Source organism: Motacilla alba, chromosome 3, assembly GCF_015832195.1.
Source record: "Motacilla alba alba isolate MOTALB_02 chromosome 3, Motacilla_alba_V1.0_pri, whole genome shotgun sequence".
Classification (NCBI taxonomy): Eukaryota; Metazoa; Chordata; class Aves; order Passeriformes; family Motacillidae; genus Motacilla; species Motacilla alba.
Window position 1 is genome coordinate 21,182,385 of NC_052018.1, and position 21,003 is coordinate 21,203,387.

At 39.7% G+C, this 21,003-nt stretch overlaps 1 protein-coding gene across 2 annotated transcripts; it reads left to right on the forward strand.

The window, feature by feature from the left end:
- The first annotated feature begins 12,885 nt into the window (after positions 1–12,885).
- Positions 12,886–19,759, forward strand: CLN8 (CLN8 transmembrane ER and ERGIC protein). 2 transcript variants are annotated; one of them, XM_038133363.1, is made up of 3 exons: positions 12,886–13,113; positions 14,347–14,985; positions 15,378–19,759. In XM_038133363.1, the coding sequence occupies exons 2-3, from the start codon at positions 14,398–14,400 to the stop codon at positions 15,690–15,692; spliced, it is 903 nt and encodes a 300-aa protein (XP_037989291.1). In that variant the 5' UTR covers positions 12,886–13,113; positions 14,347–14,397; the 3' UTR covers positions 15,693–19,759. The 2 variants fall into 2 exon arrangements, with proteins under 2 accessions (XP_037989291.1, XP_037989290.1); XM_038133362.1 differs by having other exon boundaries at positions 12,886–13,075.
- Positions 19,760–21,003: the final 1,244 nt, after the last annotated feature.

Below are 21,003 nucleotides of genomic sequence, written 5' to 3' on the forward strand. Positions count from 1 at the left end.
AGATTTCTAGGATTTCTTTTCTCCTTTTCTCCTCTGCTTACCAGTTGCCTAAAGGCAGAGCCAACCTCTGAATATTTTTGACATTTTTCTCCAACAGAATTTTCCTCAATAAGGTAAAAATTCAAAGTGCACTTTGTTCTGTTTCATAGATAAGTTGCCTGAAGGATGTATTCAAATCAGAGAAATCACAAACACATGTCTGCTTGTTCCTCCACACACTAGGTGTACACTCATGGCTCAGCTTAAGGAAAACTCTATAATGTCAATTGATAAATGCATACATACATTCAACAAAAATGCTGCGGCATTGAAAAGAACTGAAAGCATTTTTCATTTAGGTGGGACCAACCATGCCTTTTTATCATAGCAACTCTTTAATATATAGCTGATGCCTAATTTAAAAGATACTTATTATAATCAATTAATGCATAGAGAAAAGAAAACAGCTAAGAAGTATTAGGGAAACCCATAGTAGAAAAACAGGTGGCTGGCAAATAGTGCTTTCACAGAGCCTAAGCAGACCTTCAACCTTCATAAAAAATATTTCATAATATGATCCTATTTTGCATAATTACCTAATCACAACAAAGAATCTGAAAATTGAGGCTCCTTTTAGACATATCAATAAACATAATCTCAGTTTTTAACTATAGTATGAAAGCAAGATTAAGTAACAAGGCATCAACATACAACACTGATAAGGGTGTGAATTTTCTGTTCTAAAATAATTTTGCACTTGTTTTCTCCCGACTAGTAGGTTTAATATGGCCAATTTCTTCTCCATTAGAAAGAAAAACAATGAATACCACAAATTTCTGCATTGAGACTGTCCCCCATAAGTATTGTTTGCATACTTAAAATTTATATTTATTACACCCAAAATACGTATGAGGGTCATTTTTTTTTTCTAGAATCCCTTTTGTTGACATTCTCCTTTCTTCCCCATGTTTCTCCTCTGCAGTGTCTTGTAATGTACTGAACAGAGATGCTTGCCTGACCCTGCCACATTCTCTGGCTCTGCTCACTACCTCTGTCTTCTCAGTATACTCTCCTCAAATACTGACATTGGTTTTCATACACAGAAATACTTGCATTTTATATACTCTCCAATCCAAAATGTCCTTGGATTTCAGGGGGTGTATTTTCTGTCCTCTATGTCAGGCAGTTGTGAAAAGTGTGATTTAGACAGTGATTTACATCGTCTGTGGCACAGCCTTCACAGTACTCAGATGGTGCTTAATGATACCATTGCAGAGTAGCTCATAAAACTGGGCACATAAATGTTTTTATGATTATGGACATGCATGGGCTCAATTCCATATATCTTCCTGAATTTAGGCATTTCTGCTGAAATAGCTTTTTGCCATTCTGCAGTGAACCTGGTAAGAGGTCTGGGCTAAAATCAGCTAAGGCTAATTATCAAACCATTTGTTTCTCCAGGGTTGCCAGTCCCTAGAGAAACATAACTTAACTGCTGAGAAACACTAAGAAAGAAATAAGTAAGGCCTACCTTGTTGTCTAGCATAAATTTTGTTCTTTGTGTGAAGAAAGAGATCTTTTATGCATTAATTTTAGAACACAAAAGATTTAACTGAAAAGGATTCTCTTCAAACCATCTCAAGCTGTTATCCTTTCAGGAAAACATACATGCTACTAACTGAGCTGTCATTGTCTCTGAGAAGTCAATCTTTAAGCCACTGTCTCTCCATCTTTTAAAGTAGACTTACAGAAACGTGACCTGTCAAGTGTGAACAAGCCAAACCATAGGAAAGGAATATCAGCCAGAAGGATTAAAATACTGAGGCAGGAAGATGCTGAGAGATAGATCTCATGATTTTGGATAAAGGGCTTTGTAAGAGAAAAGTCTGGGTTTGGCAGCAGAGAGATTTGAGATGGGGAAGAGAAAGAGGTACAGACTGGAGTTTCATTTTGATAGGGAAGAGAAAAGAGGTTGAGGATGTCTTTGCAATAGTAGGAGAGAGGGGAGATGGGCACTGAAGTGAGGTGAGAGGAATTTGAGAATTGAGCCTAAGGGTATTGCAAAAGGGAAGACTGGAGTAGACATGGCAGGAGTATTTATTAACAAACTTGATGACACTGATCATTGTCAGTGCCCTCCCCATGCACACTTGAGCACACTCCCAACGCCTTCTTCATAGGCAAACAGCTGCTGACACTGCAAAGGTGCACATTAGGATGTGTTTGCAGTAACAGATTAGCTGTCCCTTCTGTTGGGAAATCACTTTTCAGCCACAGCTAAAACTGGTTCTTAATGTCCCTCTATTCCTGCCTAGAGCCTTCTGAACAAGATTCATACTGAACTGGGACCAGTTGTCTGCCTCACAATTTTTTCATCCCTCCCTAGCTGCTCAGATAGCATCCCTGCTCAGATATTTTGGTATGGATCTGGCAACATCACATTACACTTATTTTCGTCATTTCTTCAGCTTCATTAACCTAACATCTGTCTACGAGCTGCTTTTATGGGAAAAAAAATACAACAAACAAAAACCTCTGAACATTTTTGGTTAGTATGTTACAAGAGAATTTTTTTTAAAACAACTCTCCTTTGGAATGGAATAGCTATGCCATGTTTCCTTGGCCAAAAGTGTTGACAATACAAAAGTATTAACAACTGTAGTTGAATAACTTTATTTAAAAATATGTACATATATAAAAACTATTTTCTTTAAAAATGCTTACATTCTACAGCCTATTTGCATGTAGATAAATAAGACCAAAAGTCCTTCAATAATGTTTTAAGTTCACTGTCTTGTCCTTTAGAAACAGACTGAGCAGAACTAAGAAATAAAATTGCAGTTAAAGAGATCTCTAAAAATCTGTTACTTCTCAGCTACAGCATCTCAATTAAAAACTGTGTTTCTGTGAAGGGGCTTAACACCTACCTGTGAGTCCAATGGAGATGCCAGGGGCATACAGGAGTAGTCACAAAGTGATTTAGTGGGAGATCAAGAGTTTGATCACAGAGAAGGGTACTCATATACCCTAGTCATAAGTAAGACTATGACTTCAGGCACAAAGAACATACCTCCACAGTAGTGTTCAGGGAAAAGAAATGTAGAAAGAAATTTAGAGATCATTCTGGTAGTCTTTTTGTAAAAACACAGGGCTAGAAAAGAGATGCAATACTTTCATAGTATTTTTCTATAGGTTGCTCGTAGAACAACTACTGGAATACTTCTTCCAAACAAATAAAGATTCAAAAAAGTTATAGTTTAAAACTAAAAAAAACTTTTTATTGATTGCTTAATCATTTTAGAAGCTTGTTCTATTTAAATGATCAAAGATTAAAGACCCCTTGATCACAATTTATAAATGCCAAATCTAGCTGTTGAAGTTATGAGATTCAGTGACTGGAAGATGAAGCTAAACCAATTCAGACCATAAATAATGCTCTCATTAGTTATCTTTTTATATATAAACTCTTGAAATAATCTATCAATGGTTGCCCAGCACTAAAAATTAAATCAACATCTTTTTTTTTTTTTATTTGGTAGACATACTTTAATTCAGCAACATCTATTAGACTTGAAGGAAATTAAATAATGGATGTCCATTGACCTGTGTTACTCGGAGGACTGAAGTAAATAATTTTAAGGCCTCTATTAATCACTGAGTTCTTTAATTTATCCAATGAAAACAACAATGTCATAGCTTGATCAGGTGAGTTAATCCTTATGTCTTGATTTGTTTATTCTAATCACAGTATTAGAATACCCTTTGCAGGGGATACTTTCTTCCTCCCACGGCCAGCAACAGCCCTAAAACAGACCACTGAGATACATCCTGGCCTCTAAGTCATGTTGCCACCTTTGTCAGCAAGGCTGGATCAGATAGGGACATTTTCACCAGCACTGTTGTCCAAAGGGATTACAGAGAAGGTGACATTATTTGGGGTTATAACTATACCCTGCTGAGAGATGTCTCATGACAGTTGCATCTTTTAAAATGCATTGCAGTGCAGCCTGGAAACAATGTGGTCATTATTCAAGGAAAGAGACATCTAAGTGCGCTTCTCATTAAGTTCCCAGTCAGGCAATTCCACAGCCTAATCATTGCTCTGCCTTTTTACTCGGCTGGTGGTGATTCATTCACCTCCCTGGGACCATGTGTCAAATGACAATAATCTTCTCTCAGGGGGCTTCCAAGCAGTAGGTACTGTTATGTAGTGTGCTGTAACTTGAAAGTGCATTTCAGCATGTCACCCAGACCAGCACAATGACTGGTCTTTCATCTGTATTGATAATGATGGAACAAGCAGCATAAAAGCTGAAGAGAAGATGGGGGAAGGGGTTGTGACTTAATTGCAGCCTTCCAGTACCTAAAGGGAGCTTGCAAGAAAGCTGGACAGGGACTTTTTACCGGGGCATGTAGTGATAGGACAAGGGGGAATAGGCTTAAACTGAAAGAGAGCAGGTTTAGGTTAGATACTAGGAAGAAATTCTTTATTGTGAGGGTGGTGAGGAACAAACAAGTTGCTCTGAGAAGCTGTGGATGTCCTGTCACTGAAAGTGTTCCAAGGCCAGGTTGGATGCGACTCTGAACAGCTTGGTTTAGCAAAGAGTGTCCCTGCCCATGGCAGGGGGAGTTGGAACTAGATGATCTTTAAGGTTGCGTCCAATATAATTTGATTCTATGATTTCATCTGACCCTTTTATTACAGTTTGTAATTTCTCTTTCCTTAGATATTTGCTAACAGATACTGGCCTTGCATCTGACATATATAAGCAATAAGAACTGTATATTTAGGGAGAAGGCTGTTACAACCTGCTGCTAGTCAAATTATACACTATTTTGCATTTGGTGTAGGTTTTTTTTGTTGGTTTTTTTTTTTTTTTTTGCCAGTTATAGTCATATAACACTTTGGCCTAACTTAAGGTCTATGGTATACAGCTTTGGTCAAGGCTTTCTCTTTTGTAAAGCCCTTGCACCACTTTTTTTGCCATTAAGGGCTGGTGCTTTCTGAATCCTTTGCATATCAAATTGTGCCAAATGGCAATCATGGAAGTCACCACTCATTCTGAAGAACTGAGCAAGGAACACTCTTTCTCCAGCTCCAGCCAAAAGGACATGACAGGTCTGCTGCCAGACACTCCCATTCCACCCCAGCTGTTACCAAAGCTATTTGCAGAATTTTTCCTTCCCTACCTGGAGCTTACTGCAGCAGGTCAGAAAAGGGTGACTGGTCAAGGTAGCCCAGCTTGCCTTGTCAGGAGTATAAGCGGCTCAGGAACAGATTAGAAGGGGCAGTAAACTGCAACATTAAGGGTGGTGAGCTGAAGACAACGGCTTCTGCTGGCACAGCCAGATCTTGCAGTGAACATGTGCAGCAGCCTTAGTTTTGCTTGATTTCTCATCTAAAATAAGGAGCACAATAGAAAGTAGGATTTTCCTCTGGCAGCTTCTACTTATCCCAATCTCATATGCATACCTCCCCCTTAATGCTGGATTTTAATTTGCCCATTGAGCACTCTAAAAGCTCCCTTCTTTGTTCTTATTCACTTCCCACTCACTTCTAAAGACAGTGGTTGTGATCATATTGTGAATTCTGTTATGCAGCAGTACCAATTAGTACTTGAACTTATTCCTGACTGTTACTTTGGAAGAAGTTGAAAGTATTTTGTAATTTTCATTCTTCAGGTCACTTCATGAAAAATTCACCTTCTGCAATAGATTATGGGTTTGTAAGTCACAATAACTCAAATAACAAAAACCTAATTTAACAGAATGAATTTATGCAATTTGTTGCTATTTCCAATGTATTCACTTCTTTCATGCTGTTTCCAACTACCAGTTCCAGCTCTGTATTGAATACAAAATGGAAACTGGAGAATGTGTAACTAATCAAATGGGGTAAAATAAGAAGTGTGTATCTGGATCTTTATGTTTGGGCTTCAGGCGAAGTTGGTTTTTTATTACTTATTGCTGTTGCAATATGGTTTTGATGATCACGTTTCCTCAGAAGCCTGTCATTCTGAAGCAGTCCGTTTTTGGGGGTTTTTTTGTTTATCCTCTTCAGCAGTGGTAATGATTAATCTGATTCTTTTGGCATGCAGTTTTAACTCCAGTCCCTTGAGCAGAATGAAATTTTAACCTTAGCAAATGGAAATCTGCCTTGTCAGTGCAGAGTTCTTTTCTGTGTGCTGAAGGGCTAAATGTTCAGTAAACTCTCCTACAATGATTTCATGAGTACACCTGCTCTCTCCTTGGTTGTCAGTTTGATTTTTGGTAGTGTAGGTAAATTTAGATTTCATTTTATAGGGAAAAGTGAGATACTTCTGCTAAACAACCTTAAGAGAGGTTTCATTCTGTGCAGCTATTTCACCCCTTTCTGTGAAAAACATTTCCAGAGGGGCATTTTATTTCACAGAATACTCTAAGTTGGACAGGACTCACAAGGATCATTGAGTATAACTCTCAAGTGAATGGCTCATATAGTGATTAAAGCCATGACCTTGGTATTATTAGCACCATGTTCTACGCAACTGAGCTAATAATGAAACCTTTAATTACCTTAAGACCAAATCAGAAATAGAATTACTTGGCAGCTAAAATCTAGTTTCTGTTAATAGTCTATCCCCTGGAGGTGCTGGAACACCAAAGATCCTGCACCTCTGACACTGTAAAAATTGTCTCCTTTTAACAAAGGTGTTGACTCATTAACTGGCTTCTTTTGCCTTCAGTTTGTCCTCTTTTTTCAGACATTAATTTCATTTGGAATGCTTATACATAAAGATGAGCCTGATTCATGGGAGTTTTGGTCTTCTCTTCCTGGCAAAAAAACTGGGGCCATTGTTTTCTATAGCTTATGTAAGCAGGTATCACTTTTCTGTCAATTCACAAACACAGCAACTTCAGTCCAGACAGTCACCTTTATAGAAAAAAAATGTACTCTGATTACAGTGAGGACCTTTACTATAGCTTTTAATAGGGCTTTTTCTTTATTAACATAATTGATTACAAAATGATGTGTTGGAAGACATAAGAAGGCTAAGAATCAGTTAAATGTTCACAGAGTAAGGATTCTTTTTTCAAGAACAAGAAAACCAGCTGACTTCACATTTAGGGAAGTTGTCAAATTTTGTGGAAGTGAGAAGATAGTACCTAGTAAGAACTTAATCATTTCACTGAGGGCTGCTTTATTTAGGAATCTATCAGTGTGAAGCTGTAAACTTATGCTGAATGTATTCTTATTTTTCTTGTGCTGTACTTTCAAGTGCCTAAGCCTTCTGAAATAAAAGGATGGAGCAGTAAACAACTGTCATCTCCAACACACTGTACACATGCAGTGAACAGATAGAGTGTTGTGCTGTAGCATCATCATTTCCAGAGGAAGGAGGGTGGGTATATAGCTGGAGCCCAGTTTAGCCTTCAGACCACTAAAAACTGTCTCCTTCTATAGCCCACTGCTCACCACCAGGGCCGTGTCACAGCACTACCCTTTGAACTTGACAAAATATTTACACACAGATTTAATAGATTACAGCCTTAGTCCACAAAGACTTACTTGTGCTTTTCACTGTGAGGAATCCCACTCAAATATTAATAGTTGGGTGTCAATTTTTCTGAGAAAAAAGCTTGAAAAACTTGTTCATAATTCTGAGTAGCCATTATGAATCAAAAAATCAAATTGTTTTGAGAGAAGCAAGGTAAAGGAAACTTGTTTCCTATGATTTTTCCATCAGAATTTTCTCTCATAACCTGTTATTCCCACTGGTCTTCTGCCATCCTTAGCAATTTGCAGAATGAGCTGCCCCTGTGTGTGAATCTGGTGATGTGATGTTGAGTTTGGGCTATCTCTGTAATTGATGTAACAGGACAGAGAACTCTTGTTTTGTGGTGCAGCCTTTCTTTTCATGGGGTACTAACTGGGAGTTCCTTTCTACTGATTTCTATGAAACTTTTCAGATCATATTTACTTTGAATGAAACCAGCCAACCGGTTCAAAACATAATATAAAAATCTCTTGTGAGCTGATGTGCAAAGGGTAAGATTACATAAAACCTCATTTCTTTAAAATTTTATTATTTGTTAATTGTGTGTTTTCCCCTAAATTTAGAATACTCTAAAGGCTACTACGATCGGTTATACCCATAACCTGCTATGGTTTATTTCCGTGAGGTTTTCATTAAGCTTCCAAGAAAGAGGAGAGGATAACTTGGTAGAAAATTGTCTAAGACGTGTTCCTTCTCACCCTTGAAATACATTACCTTCTCTCTGTGAATATGACTTATGAATGAAAGGCCTTAAGTCTTACCTTTCCCACTAAACTGTGTGGTGAACCTACTGGAGTATGCAAGAGGCCAGCAAAACAGTGAAAAGGCCAGTTTACTCTTTACTAAAAGTGAAAATTCAGGAAGAATGGAGTACCAAGAAATGGGAAAAGCCCACACAGGGCCTGACCACAAACTGGTGTAAATCAATTCCTTGGTCATGTGCTGGATTATGCCTTCTGTTTCAGCCCATCACACCAATATAGTAAATAGCAGACTGATGAGAGCTCTAGGCTCATTTAACACTGACAGATTTGTGGCAGACATCAAATACTTGACTCCTGACCATTGTATATAAACCTAGCTTTAAAGAGAAAGGAGGTATTAGGAAGATTTTGCAGCACCACAGGCTTAGTTAAATGAAAATCTATATTAAAGATTAAAAGAGACAATATAACTGCTGTTTACTGACATTAATATGTATAGAATTTATTTTTAGATATTCATTAAGTAAATTGTAAGGATCTTCTTATTCTTACATTCTCCTTTTCATTTCTAATATTAATTGTTGCTTTATACTCTTGTAATTGTTGCACAGTACTGTAGTTTGTGAAATAATTGAATGTTTACATTTGGATCAGGCTGAAAACAAGAAAATAATTCATCACCTTCCATCTTCTTTACTTCTTATGGGCTGCTTATTCCAAGAAACCATTTAAGCTGTTCAGAATCTTCTTACTATGATGGATTTGCTGTCATTTTGCTGAAATCCTCAAAATTAAACTTGTCATGTTACTGATTGAGGCACAGAAATGTTCCTCATTTCTGCCCACTGTTGCCACACAGTAATTGTATGATCCTTAACTTCACCTTGGATAGTTTTCACAGTAACTGCAGCTGCCTACACATACAACTGAAAGATGGTCTGAGGAGATACCTGGGATCAAACCCTTGCTAAAGACCCATTGGTAAGCCCACCACTGGCTGCTCTCATTTGACAAACACCATTTTACTTGCAGGTAAATCCCCTAGTTTCTATTCAGATGAGACTACTTGAAGCTAAATAAAGCCCCAGAATGATAAGCGTATATTCCAGGAGACAGACACAGTCTTTTCCTTTGATACCTGAAGAGGCACTGGAGGTAACTGTGTGAGAAAGGAAAAAGAAGACTAGACATTCTGGGTCAACCTGAAACACCAGTTAAGACTAACCTTCATGACTACAGCTGTGAAGCAACAGCATAAATACTAAGGCAGAATAACTTGTTCCAGCAAACATTGTTAAGACATGTTGTTTGGGGAGGGAGGAATAAAAAAGTTCAACTGCAAACCCAAGATCTTATCATCACCTCGTGGTACTTACCTGAAGCCAGCCAGAAGCAACTGAGGAACTTGTGTCCAGGACTGAATACAGTTGGTATTATTCTTACTTATTATTCCTTTGGGGTAGAACTAGAGGTTAATGACACCAGTGATACTGGGCAGTAGAAGGTTAAGATTCTCAGATAGGACCACAAAAAGGCATTGACTAGACAGAGGTAGTGAAAAGAGGGAGAAAAAAACCCAAAGATTGAATATATTTAAACAATGACTCAACAGACATGCTTACAGTGCATGGAATATAAAGGGAAGCTTGCAAAACAGAAAGAGACTAAGAAGTCTGTGGAGTGAGGTATGGACTAAAAGAGACAAAGAAGAGGTGAAGCTGCAATGACTTATTCACAGATTACCTGTAGAGCCAGCAGAAGAGAGAATTCAAGATTGAGATAAATTCATGACACAAATGGTTGGACCAGGCAGGAGAGACCTTGAGAGTGTCATGTATTAAAACAGAACTAAATAAGGATTAGAGAGGGTACCTTGCCTTAAAAAGAATTAAAAGAATGAGAAGAGAAGAAATAGTGAAGGAATAATTGCCCAAAGGCTGTACTTGGTGTGGTCCAACTAAGCAGTGGACAAGGAATGGCCAGATGTCACAGGTTTGGCATGGGAATGAGTAATATCCTGAACTTTGCTGACATGTAACAGAGCTTTCGGAGTGAAACTGAGCCATCCAATACTACTCAACAGTGGTTGTATACCTCCAGCATTTTCATGGAATGTTCACAAGCAGAAATGGGGGATAACCTTGAGAGGGACTGAGTAAAGAATCTCCAGTTTTTCTATATCGCTTCCATTATCTGGAAAGATTCAAGCAGGCAGACTGACAGTTTCATTGATGTGATCTTCCCCATAGCTGGTAGCTCAAAGTGTGGATGTCAGCAAATCTGAACTGTTTAAAATTTCAAGAATACCAAGTTTTTCAAGACAACTATTTTCACTGTCTGTTCTGAAGCATAAGGAGTTGATTAATTTATTTAAAACTGACTATAAGTGGAATACAAAAAGAGTTTGTGCAGATCTCCCAGTATTGAGGAACGCATAGCAGTCTAGGTAGATGAACATGTTATGCAATGTAAAGACATTCAGAATCCATGGCACACATGAAAGCCTTGTAATACAGGTTTTCTAAAAGAAGTCAAGTATACTTCCTACTAGCTAAGAGGAAAAAGGCCTTAAACAAGCATGTTCAAAGTGCTCAGTTTAACAATTGTGATTTGTATCTAGGAATACTGCATAAGTACTTGTTGGACAAGAATCAGAAGAACTTTGAGAGTGTGTGTAAAGCATTGAAAAAACCAAGATTACACATTTGGTATTGCCACAGCACACCTTGAGGCAAGCATGCAGTAAGCCTCCCACAGACTTGAACCAAAGCTCTCACAATTAGTGGTAAAGCTCCCATAGATTTGAACCCAGATTGTAGACTAGTAGGAGAAGATGGTGTAAATTTCAGTTTGAAAGGAGAATTCAAGAAGCATGTCACTGAAACACAGGATTATGTGACAGGCCAACACAAGTTGTACATATATGCATGAATAAATGTCTGTAAACGTGTGAGCTTTTCTAAAACTTTGGGAGCAGAGGGCTAAAATCTTTTGAGAAGTCAGTGAGGTCTTGGCTTTTAAATTAGCAGTACACTTTTTATACTCTATTAGGAAGATTACCAGCTTAGGTTTTATTCACAATCATATGACTTCAACATACATTGACTACAAGTGTTTGGTACTCTGGAATTAAAATATAAATGAAAATAACCTTAGGCAGTAACTTGAGTTCCTTCATATGCTACTTAGAGGATGACAAAGAGCTATAAAATGATCAGGGAATAGCCTCATCAGGCAGGTTTTCTTCCAATCTCCATCCCTTTTCTTTTGCTACAGATAACTTCTGGCCCCATCACGCCATGTCTCCTGCAGAGAGAAAAATCCCCTCTGTTGCCACTGCGAAAGGCAGGACTCAGCGTGGCTTATTGTGGACTTTTCTGCCAATACATGTCCAAGGCAAATGTTTACAGGACAAAGAGTTTTCTGCAATGGATGGATTAATTTGATTATAGGTTTGAAACTCCTTTCTCAACTTGGTCCTAAACCACATAACTCACTGTGAATGGCAATGGAAGCGCAGGTTGGCCGTATTCTGTATTCCCACCTCTTACACACAAAGTCCTACTGTAGTCATCCTGCAGTCTCTGCACAGACAGTAGGCTCCCCTCTCACTGAAGTTGTCACTGGCTGGCCTTGTGTCCCCATACCCATCTCCTGAGCCTACCTTTTAGGTGCTCTCACACCACCGAGAGGGGTCTAGTCTGCCTCTGGAAGCACGGGGAGCAGGAGAAGGACTTGGGATCATGACACTTTGACGTGGGGAATAATGAAAACAAAAGTGTTAAAACTAAAGACATTTTTAGCTAACATCAGGTATCTGTGTATTTGTAAATAAAACAGAGGAGCTACTGATTTGTTGCCACATGCAGTATTTAGTTATTGCTATGACACTAAGGTATGCTAAGGTTCACCTGACCTAACTGGCACTTGTCTAAAGAGTTCCTGGAAATTGGGCATGGGTCCATTTGAAGCAGGTTGTAAAACCCTCAGTTTTCCACAGAGAATGGCAGCACTTCCCTCTCCCCATCTGGAAACCAAGAACCTGTCAGACCGCTGATGCAGATTTTCCAGCTCTGGGCTCTCATCATAGGTAGACTCAGGTTAGGATTTCAGCTGTTCTAGGCCAATCTTCCACGTGACAGAAGTTGTGGTTTGATTTTGTCTTTTTTATCGCCCTTTTTGAGGAACCACCTGATTTATTGTGGGACTGAGCGTTTCCCTGACAAAATTCAGGGTCCCTGCCAGTCACTCCTGTTGAAGACAAAGCACACCGCGGGCGCGGGGCTGTCACACGGCCGAGGAAGCCTCCCGGGGCAGTTTCAGTGACCGCGGGAGATTCAGCCCGAGTCACCGGGATGACAACATCAGCTGTCACAAATATGAAGAGAATCATGCAGCAGAACACCACTGACATCCATTTCATAACTCGCTGTCTTTAATGAAACTGGATAATTACAGCTAAGTGTACTGGCTAGCCACGGCTGATATTTGTTTTTTACGATCAGTCTCGCTGAGCAGGCGTCTACCAAGCGCCGCCGTGTCCGTGGCGGCGCCGCTCCGCGCTGCTCTCAGGCACAGAGAGGCCTTTCAAACAGGGCTCCCCCTGCCCGAGTGGTACAGCCGCGCCTCTCTCCCCCCCTCCCGCGGCGGCCGGTGGTTGCTGCTGACGGCGGCGCGTGCGCAGAGGGCGCCCGGCGGCTGCGGGCGGTGCTGAGCGCCCGGCGGGTCGAGCGGGGTCGAGCCGGGTCGGGGCCTCCCCAGGCGGGTCCGACCGGGCCGGGAGCTCCTGGGGGAACGGGCAGGGCACTCCCGGAGCCGGGAAGGGCCGTCCCTTCTTTGCGGGCAGCGCTGTGGGTGAGGAGCGGGGTTTGTGCGTCGCGGCCGGTCTCCAGGTGTGCGTGAGGGGCTCGGCGGCCCCGGGGGCTCGGGAGGGTTACGAGGGGCGTCGGTGCCGTGTCCGTGCGGGGGCGGAGGAGCTGTCACGGCCCTGCTAGAGCCAGGGCTTGCGGTAGTGGGTCGCGCTGTTCAGGGCCTGGTCGTGCTCTGGGGTTGGTGTGTTTTGCCCTGGTTCTCCCCGAGGAGGTGGGCTGGGGGGCTGCTGGCACTTGGAGTCGGTCTCTCGAGCTGTGATGCTGTGGGGTGGGCAAAGGGCCTTCGGGCTCATCCCCCTCCTTGTAGCGGGGCACCCGCGAGCAAAGGGGGCAGCACGGGGAACGGTGGCATTTGCTGCCTGCTGAAGCCCTCGGTGCTCTTTGTGGCCTTTTCGCTTGCGTTCAGCAGACTCCCAAACGCACAGTGGTGTTCAGCACTCACAGGCTGCGGCGGGTGTGGTGGTCGTGCTCATATCACCTACATGGTTCATAAAATGAGCTGGAGCTCAAGTATTTCAGTATTATCTGGCTTTTCCCTCCCCACAAGCCTTAGTTTTTGAACTACGGTGTGTTCAGGAAGTTTCAGACAACTTGGGACACTTAATGCTGGGCTGTTCAGCTAATTACACTGATGTTGCTAATAATATGTAATGTTGCTTGTCTGCATTCCATACTCTTTTTCTATTTTTGAACTTTTTTTTTTTTTTGGAAAGAGTCTTAATGTTCAGAAACTTATTGCAGAGTCTTGTTTTGAGCCATGGTCATTACATCCCCTTTTTGGGGATGGTCCCCCTTACTGCATTAGTTTTCTGTAGTTTTATGTCCTGGATTTGTATTTGAGATTCTGAATTGCACCCAAAGCTGTAGCAAATGCTGTAAAATCAGTGCGGGAAAAGCAGGGGAGAAGGACAATAACTGCGCAATGCTGTTGAAATAAAAGTTTCATAAGTAACAAAACAGGGTTTGCTTATTGTATGTTCTCTTCCTCCTTCTTGCCTTCCTACTTGACCCTCTTGTGCTTTTGCTTCAGTGCATTACTTTAGAACTAGTCCCCAGTAGGGACTAGGGACTTCACGGGCCAGTTGTAAATCTTGTTGCTTATGTTTTTGTCTGTCTACCTGTCTTTGCGATGACTGTGCCTAATAGCAGCAGGACCAAAGTCATAACTGCAGTGGATGTGAGCCCTCCATGGTTTTGAGTCTGTATATATGAATGTACTTAAAAATTCACTGAATTTTTTTATCCTTGTTCCAGATGGAAGAGTTCATGCTTACTGGTTTGCATAATAGCAGAGGCTAAATAGGCATGAAGGAGACTATAGTGGGAATGAGAAGTGTCCAAAGAGAAGAAATGAATCCTACAAATGATGATCCAGTGTTTGGGACTGTTTTTGACTGGGACTATCTCTTATGGGAAATTCGTTTGACATTTTTAGCTGCTGGTTTTTTAATCTACTTGGGAGTATTTCTTCTGTCTCACTGGTTGTCTTCTTGGAGAAGTACCACTTACCGTGCCTTGTATGCAAAGGAGAAGGTGTTTTGGAATATGGCAGTCACACGTGCTGTCTTTGGACTTCAGAGTTGTGTTGCTGGGTTATGGGCTTTGCTCGTAGATCCCGTTTTTCACGCTGACAAAGTCTATTCACAGCAAAAGTGGAGTTGGTTTAACTGTTTAATAGCAGCTGGATTTTTCTTGCTTGAAAATGTAGCAGTTCATGTGTCCAACATTATTTTTAGAACATTTGATGTTTTCTTAGTAGTTCATCATTTGCTTGCTTTTGGGGGCTTGGCTGGTTTAGTAATTAATGTGAAATCTGGACATTATCTGCCTTTGATGGGAATGTTGCTGGAGATGAGTACTCCCTCAACATGCATTTCCTGGATGCTTCTGAAGGTAAGAATGTGATCATTTTCAGATTATGTTTGTAACAGTTTTCATGCATTTCACTTGTCTGTAGATACTCTGTGTGGTTTGTTGGGATAGTTTTTCATCCAAACTGCATTTATCCAACTGTGTTATTGTCATACCTGCTTTTGTCACGATGGCCCTTGCGCAGGCCTCCGTGTTGGTTTGTGTGCTGCTGTGTGCATGTGCACAGTGGGATGGTATAGATCCATACCAAGTTTAAAATTCCATTATATATATGTGGAGTAACACTGCACGATGAGGAAAAAATGCCTGAGAGCGTGTGTGTATAAAAGCTGGGTATTTGTATTAGTCCTATAGATTTCTCAGTTCCTTATCTCAATTTCACTTCTGCATACTTTGTGTTCTTATTTTTCTAGGCTGGCCGTGCTAACACCTTTTTCTGGAAGGCAAACCAGTGGGTGATGATCCATCTGTTTCACTGCCGCATGATTCTTACCTACCACATGTGGTGGGTGTGTATTTTCAATTGGAATTCTATTGTAGAAAATCTGGGACTTCTTCACTTTATTGTTTTATTCTCGGGGTTATTTGCTGTTACGCTAATACTTAACCCATACTGGACATACAAAAAAACTCAGCAACTCCTCAGCCCTACTGACTGGAACTTTGAAAATAAAGCAGTGGAAAATGGAAAGTTAAATGGTGAAACACATCAAAAGAAGAGGATGTAGTACTTAAACAACAGTTTCCCAGCAAGGTAACAGAAGAATACGATGCAAAGTGATTCTCTGCATGTGAACTATAAGATTTTGCAAGAAGCTCATTGATGCAGTGATTCCTTGCTGGTTAGCACTCTGAGTGCATCACAAGTGTTGAAAAGCATTATTTGTGTTTATTATGTGTATACATATAAGAACTTCAACCCTTGTTATGAATTACACCACCAATTTGTCAGGTTGGACAGTATTTCATAATTTAGTAGTGATGTGCTCCCTAATGGCATGTTTTTTTTTCCTAATACTTCAAAGTGGCTTTACAGTAAGTCATCTATTAAGCTCAGCTTGAATCAAGTTTAGCTTGAATCCTATTTAACATATGGTAGAGATACTGAAAATTATGTTAAATTGTTTATTAAGATCAATTATGATCCAAGTTAGGTATGCATGGGTACCTAATTCCTGTGTGCCAGTGAATCATTCCAAGTGGCAGAACTGGTCAGTGGTAGAATGCAGTCATGGCCCAGGTTTGGGTTTTGTTGTTGGTTGGTTTGTGGGTTTGGGGTTTTTTGGATATTGTTTTTTGTTCTTTTTTTCTTTTAAGTGCACTTAAGGGACAAGGAAAATAATTGAGTGTTTGCTGTCAAAGTTTTAGTTTTCAGGTTGCCCTCAGTATGGGAGGAGTTTATATCCATCAAAACCATGCATGTGGAGATCCACACATTTTCCATATGAGTGGTTTGGTAGGTAATTATATTGGCCCCTTCTGGACTTAAAATCAATGAAATACAAGTGACAGCACCAGAAGGTGAGTCTGTGTTGTCCTTGAAAAAAATGCTGCTTGATTAGTAAAATTATTTTGTTTGTATGTCCCGTGTGAGGGGTCATGCAATTAGTTCCACTTGTGCTTCTGTTATGGTTCCTCTCATTTTGGGGAATGCACTTAGTTTTAGATGGTTTCAGAATCTGAAGTGACTCCTTGATGGAGGAAAACCCATATCACCTCCTGTAGTTTGGTTGTTTTAATATTTAACTTTAAAGAACATACTAAGCAACACTAACAATCCTTTGCACTTTATTTGCCACATCACAAAAATCTTTCCTTTACCTGAGAAACTGTGTTGCTCTTTAGATAGGGACTAATGGTGATTGATGTTCTCCCACTTAAAATATTGGTTTGGTGGTGCCTGAGTGAAATGTTGGGAAGCAGATGGAGGGATAAAGATCACAATAGAAGAGAGTGACGCCTAGTGGCAGGAGAATGACGGGTATTAATTTTGGTGCACGGAACAAATGAGATTTAAAAAAGTGGTTACTTGTAAATCTGTGTGACATGACTGCTGCACAGATTTATTTCCCAAAGCATTAAGACTGGGCAAGCCCAAGCTGTGAATAATTTTACATCAAGCCATGAATTAGAGACTGTGAACTGATCTGTGGTGGAACATATTGTTTTAAATGTGTGAGGGAAGCACTCTTTGGTGTAAACAGGCCCATTTTATTAATTTTTGGTGGGTCTTTGATTTGTTCTGAGTGACGGGAGTGGTCAGGTTGCTGTGTTCCCTAATTCACTCTGTGTGAGCACGGAGTTGAATTGCTGTTCTGTGATGGGGAAGAAACTTCTTACTTTATGTCATAAATACATGGGCATATCTTGTTGATAATGATGAAGTGAATATCTGAAATTGCCCATTCAAAATCAGGCTGAGAGGGTCACAGTAATTTTACACAGCAACCCTGTCTGTTACTGTGCTGATATTCAATAGATAAAATCTAAATTTGTAACTGTCTTCTTATTTTTAAGCTGGGCAGAATGAAGTTGCAGTGTTGCCTACCTGGGCACCATCCTATGGTAAAAAGGGTTCTCAAAAAGTTTGAAATGGTGTACCTGTCTCAAGGAGTTGTATGTGGGAGAGCAATGTTAAAAGTACTTTGGAAGAAATGAGAGGAATGGAACCAAAAAATACTATCTGAATGCATATCTTGCAGAATCCAGCCCTCACTTGCAGGAGATCCAGGGAGAAAGGCAGAGAATAAGGCATCAGGTATCAGAATGATGGTGTACTCTATGAAGCTTAAAACTTAAAGGTTTGGATTCGATAAAACAAGGTAATATTTGTTAAAACTCCAGCTACAGAATTCTGAAGAATCCTAATAGAAAATGGAAGCATCAGAAGAAGTTTGGGATGAGTGTGTAATTCTTATAGAGACTGGCTAAAGAATGTGAAGTTCCTATGTGCTAAAATAAAAGAATATGGAGGGTAGGGGTTAGTAGTGAATTGAGACTGAAAAAACACAGCTGGAAATTTATGTCGTAGCACCTGATGTCTAAAGTTTAATATTTTATATTATTAATATGTATAACTTTATTAATTGAATTTTAAATCTTTCATTAAAATTATGTTTTTATCATCATAATGCAGTTGTTTTGGTTTTTTTTTTTTAGTTTGCATCCTAGTGTGAGTTTTCACAAAAAGACTGTAAGGCTTTGCATGTCTTAACTGTATAATGAATTACACTTATAGGGCCCCTGTTAACCTAAACAGGGTTAGGTTTAGGTCTAACTGGTAGACCTGCTAGAACAAGAAAGCTATGCAATAAAGCAAATAACGACACTTAGTTTATTTCTGTTGGTTTAAGAGTACTTTACAGTCCAGCTAGAAATACCACACAACAAAAATACACACAACCTTTCTTCTTCATCCTTTTCATGGCCTAGTGTTGGAGTTACCAGTTCTGTTACACAGAGCCTCTTTTTTTATTCTTGAGTATAAAAGGACCTTTTATAAGGGCATGTAGTGACAGGACAAGGGTAATAACTTTAAACTAAAAGAGGGGAGAGTTAGATTATATTAGGAAGAAATTGTTCCCCTTGAGAGTGGTGAGGCACTGGAGCAGGTTGCCCAGGGAAATTGTGGATACCTCATCTCTGGAAGTGTTCAGGGCAAGGTTGAATGGGGTTTTTAACAACCTGGTGTACTGGAAGGTGTCCCTGCCTCCAGCAGGAGGGTTGGAACTAGGTAATCTGCAAGGTCTCTTCCAATCCCAGACTTCTGTGATTCTTCACTGTCTATTGACTGCTCCCTTTAGGAGGATTTTCTGGTTTATTATTGTGGAAGTCACGTTGCTCTGAAACATGTCAGAAAAAGTTCTTGAACTGATGGTTTTGGTACTTAAAACTAAGTGATCCTTTTTAGCCTAAAGGTAGAGTAGCCATATGTGGTTGTAAATTTTGTTGAAGTGAAATTAATCCCAGTCCTGTTGGGCCTTCTTACACAGCTTCATCCACAATCCACAATTTAGAAAAATTCAGTCAGCTTCTGTAGTGGTTGGATTGGGTCACAGAGTTTGCTGCTGTGGATTTGGAAAACTTGTATAACATGATTTTGGGTGAATTATTTGTTTGTCAAGGTGACTGCTAGGGACTTGACTCTGCTTTCTTGTTGAACAAGCTTATTTGAAGAGTGGTGTTTGTGTCACCTTTCTGAAGCTTTAAAAAAGAAAAAACAACCCAAACAACAAAAACCCAAACCAGCAAACTGTGGTGGGGATAATGGTGTTCAGTTGATTTGGGTTGTTTTTTTAAAGAAAGGTGTCTGATCTGAGATGTCCTTGTCCAGTCATCTGGTTCTTACGGTCTCCATACAACATTCCTAAATCACAGTTTGTGTTTTCCTCCATTTCTAGCCTATGTTTTTTTTCCAAAATTTGTCATTGTTTTCCCCCCTGAACCCACCATTTTTAAATTTTTATTCTTACTTGCAGTACTGGTCATGATCTTGGAGTCACATTACCACTGCGATGTTTTTGTCTAATAGTTTTCAATACATGCTGTCAGGCCCATCTTCCACTAAATATCCATGTCCAACTCTTTCAGAGTGTTTTTGTGTTTTCCTGATAACATTGATTAAATACTGATGTGATATGCAGTTACAAGAAACCTTCTTTAACCTCAGGGAGACTCCCCCCTTTTAAAGTGAATTTAAAAGTGTTAAGCAAACTTAAGTCTGCTCTTGTACAATATAATGTTTGTTGAAAAGCATCTTTACGCTGTACATAATAAAAGTATTTTACTGAATAGCTGTCTGTCGTGATTTTCATTTCCTGATTAAAATAATGCCTGTTATTTTTTACTTGCTGTTTGTAGCTTAAACATTTTTTGCAATGGATGCACTAAAATGATTTATTTTGAAATGTTAAATGTGACAAAGGTAATGTCATATTCATGGAAATAGCTGTAAAAATCTTGTAAACCAATGTCCCTTCACCAGCGTTTCATGTGTTATTCCCACAGGCATGTTTGGAACAATAGAAGCTGTGCTATATGTAAGTGTGTATTAAAAACAGTTAAACAAACATCTCTTGGGAATAAGTTGGGCATTTGAAGTGTGTAGTCCAGTTTTGCATTAGGCTCTTACCATGAAGACACTTCCTTTGGTACCACATGATACTTCATAGTTTAGTATAAGCTACCTTAAATAAACAACAAAAACACAAACATAAGGACCAAAAACTTGCCCCATTGCAAAATAGAAAAATACATGTCTGAGCATTTCTTTCAGGATGTTTTTCAGGAAATGATTCCTGATGCTTTTTAAATTAGTGAGTCCAAGGAACCCAGCATCATTACTGGTATTTTAATTATTATTATTAGAATGCACAGTACAAGCAACTGATTGGCTTCCTCTGCAGTGAAGTCCTTGAGGTTAATTGAAGCAGAAGCGAGACATTCATGTGTACAGCTCCACTGACTGTGAGATGTGTGTGGGTACAGACTGGGATGAGAAGAACAATGTATAAAAGTGTTTGTATGAGTAAAGTCCCCCTTTCTTTTTTTCCTTTTTTTTCCTTTTTTTTTCTTTTTTCCTTTTTTTTTTTCTTTTTTTTCCTTTTTTCCTTTTTTTCCTTTTTCTTTTTTTTTCTTTTTTTTTTCTCTTGGTAAATGATCTGTAAAATTAATTTAAATGTTACTGTTTTGCTATTCAGGTGTTTCAGTTAATAGGTAATTACATTTTACTTGGTAGTGTTAAACATATTCTCAGAAAAATACTGGAGCAGACTTGAGCCGAAATGTTACACAGCAATTACAGTCTTTTGGTCTTGTGTCATTGCACTGTTACTTAAATGGGAACAAAAAATGCAAGCAGCGGTCATTAATGAAGTAAACTTTGCCTGTTGATGTAGTTGTCAGCCCCCAGATGGGTTTCTAGTGTTGGAGGAGACGTTTCATGCACTGGATCTGACTGACTAATTAGCATGTTCTGCTAGTGGTGATGCCACAAAGCAGGAACAAGTATTTTGCAGCACACTGTGTGTGCCTTCTGCT

What these genes read in the sequence shown, in the direction of transcription:
- CLN8 (XM_038133363.1), top strand. Translation starts at nt 14,398, where the DNA reads ATGAAGGAGACTATAGTGGGAATGAGAAGTGTCCAAAGAGAAGAAATG. An exon ending in TTTCCTGGATGCTTCTGAAG is followed by an intron (nt 14,986 to 15,377) that starts GTAAGAATGTGA and finishes TTATTTTTCTAG; the next exon opens with GCTGGCCGTGCTAACACCTT.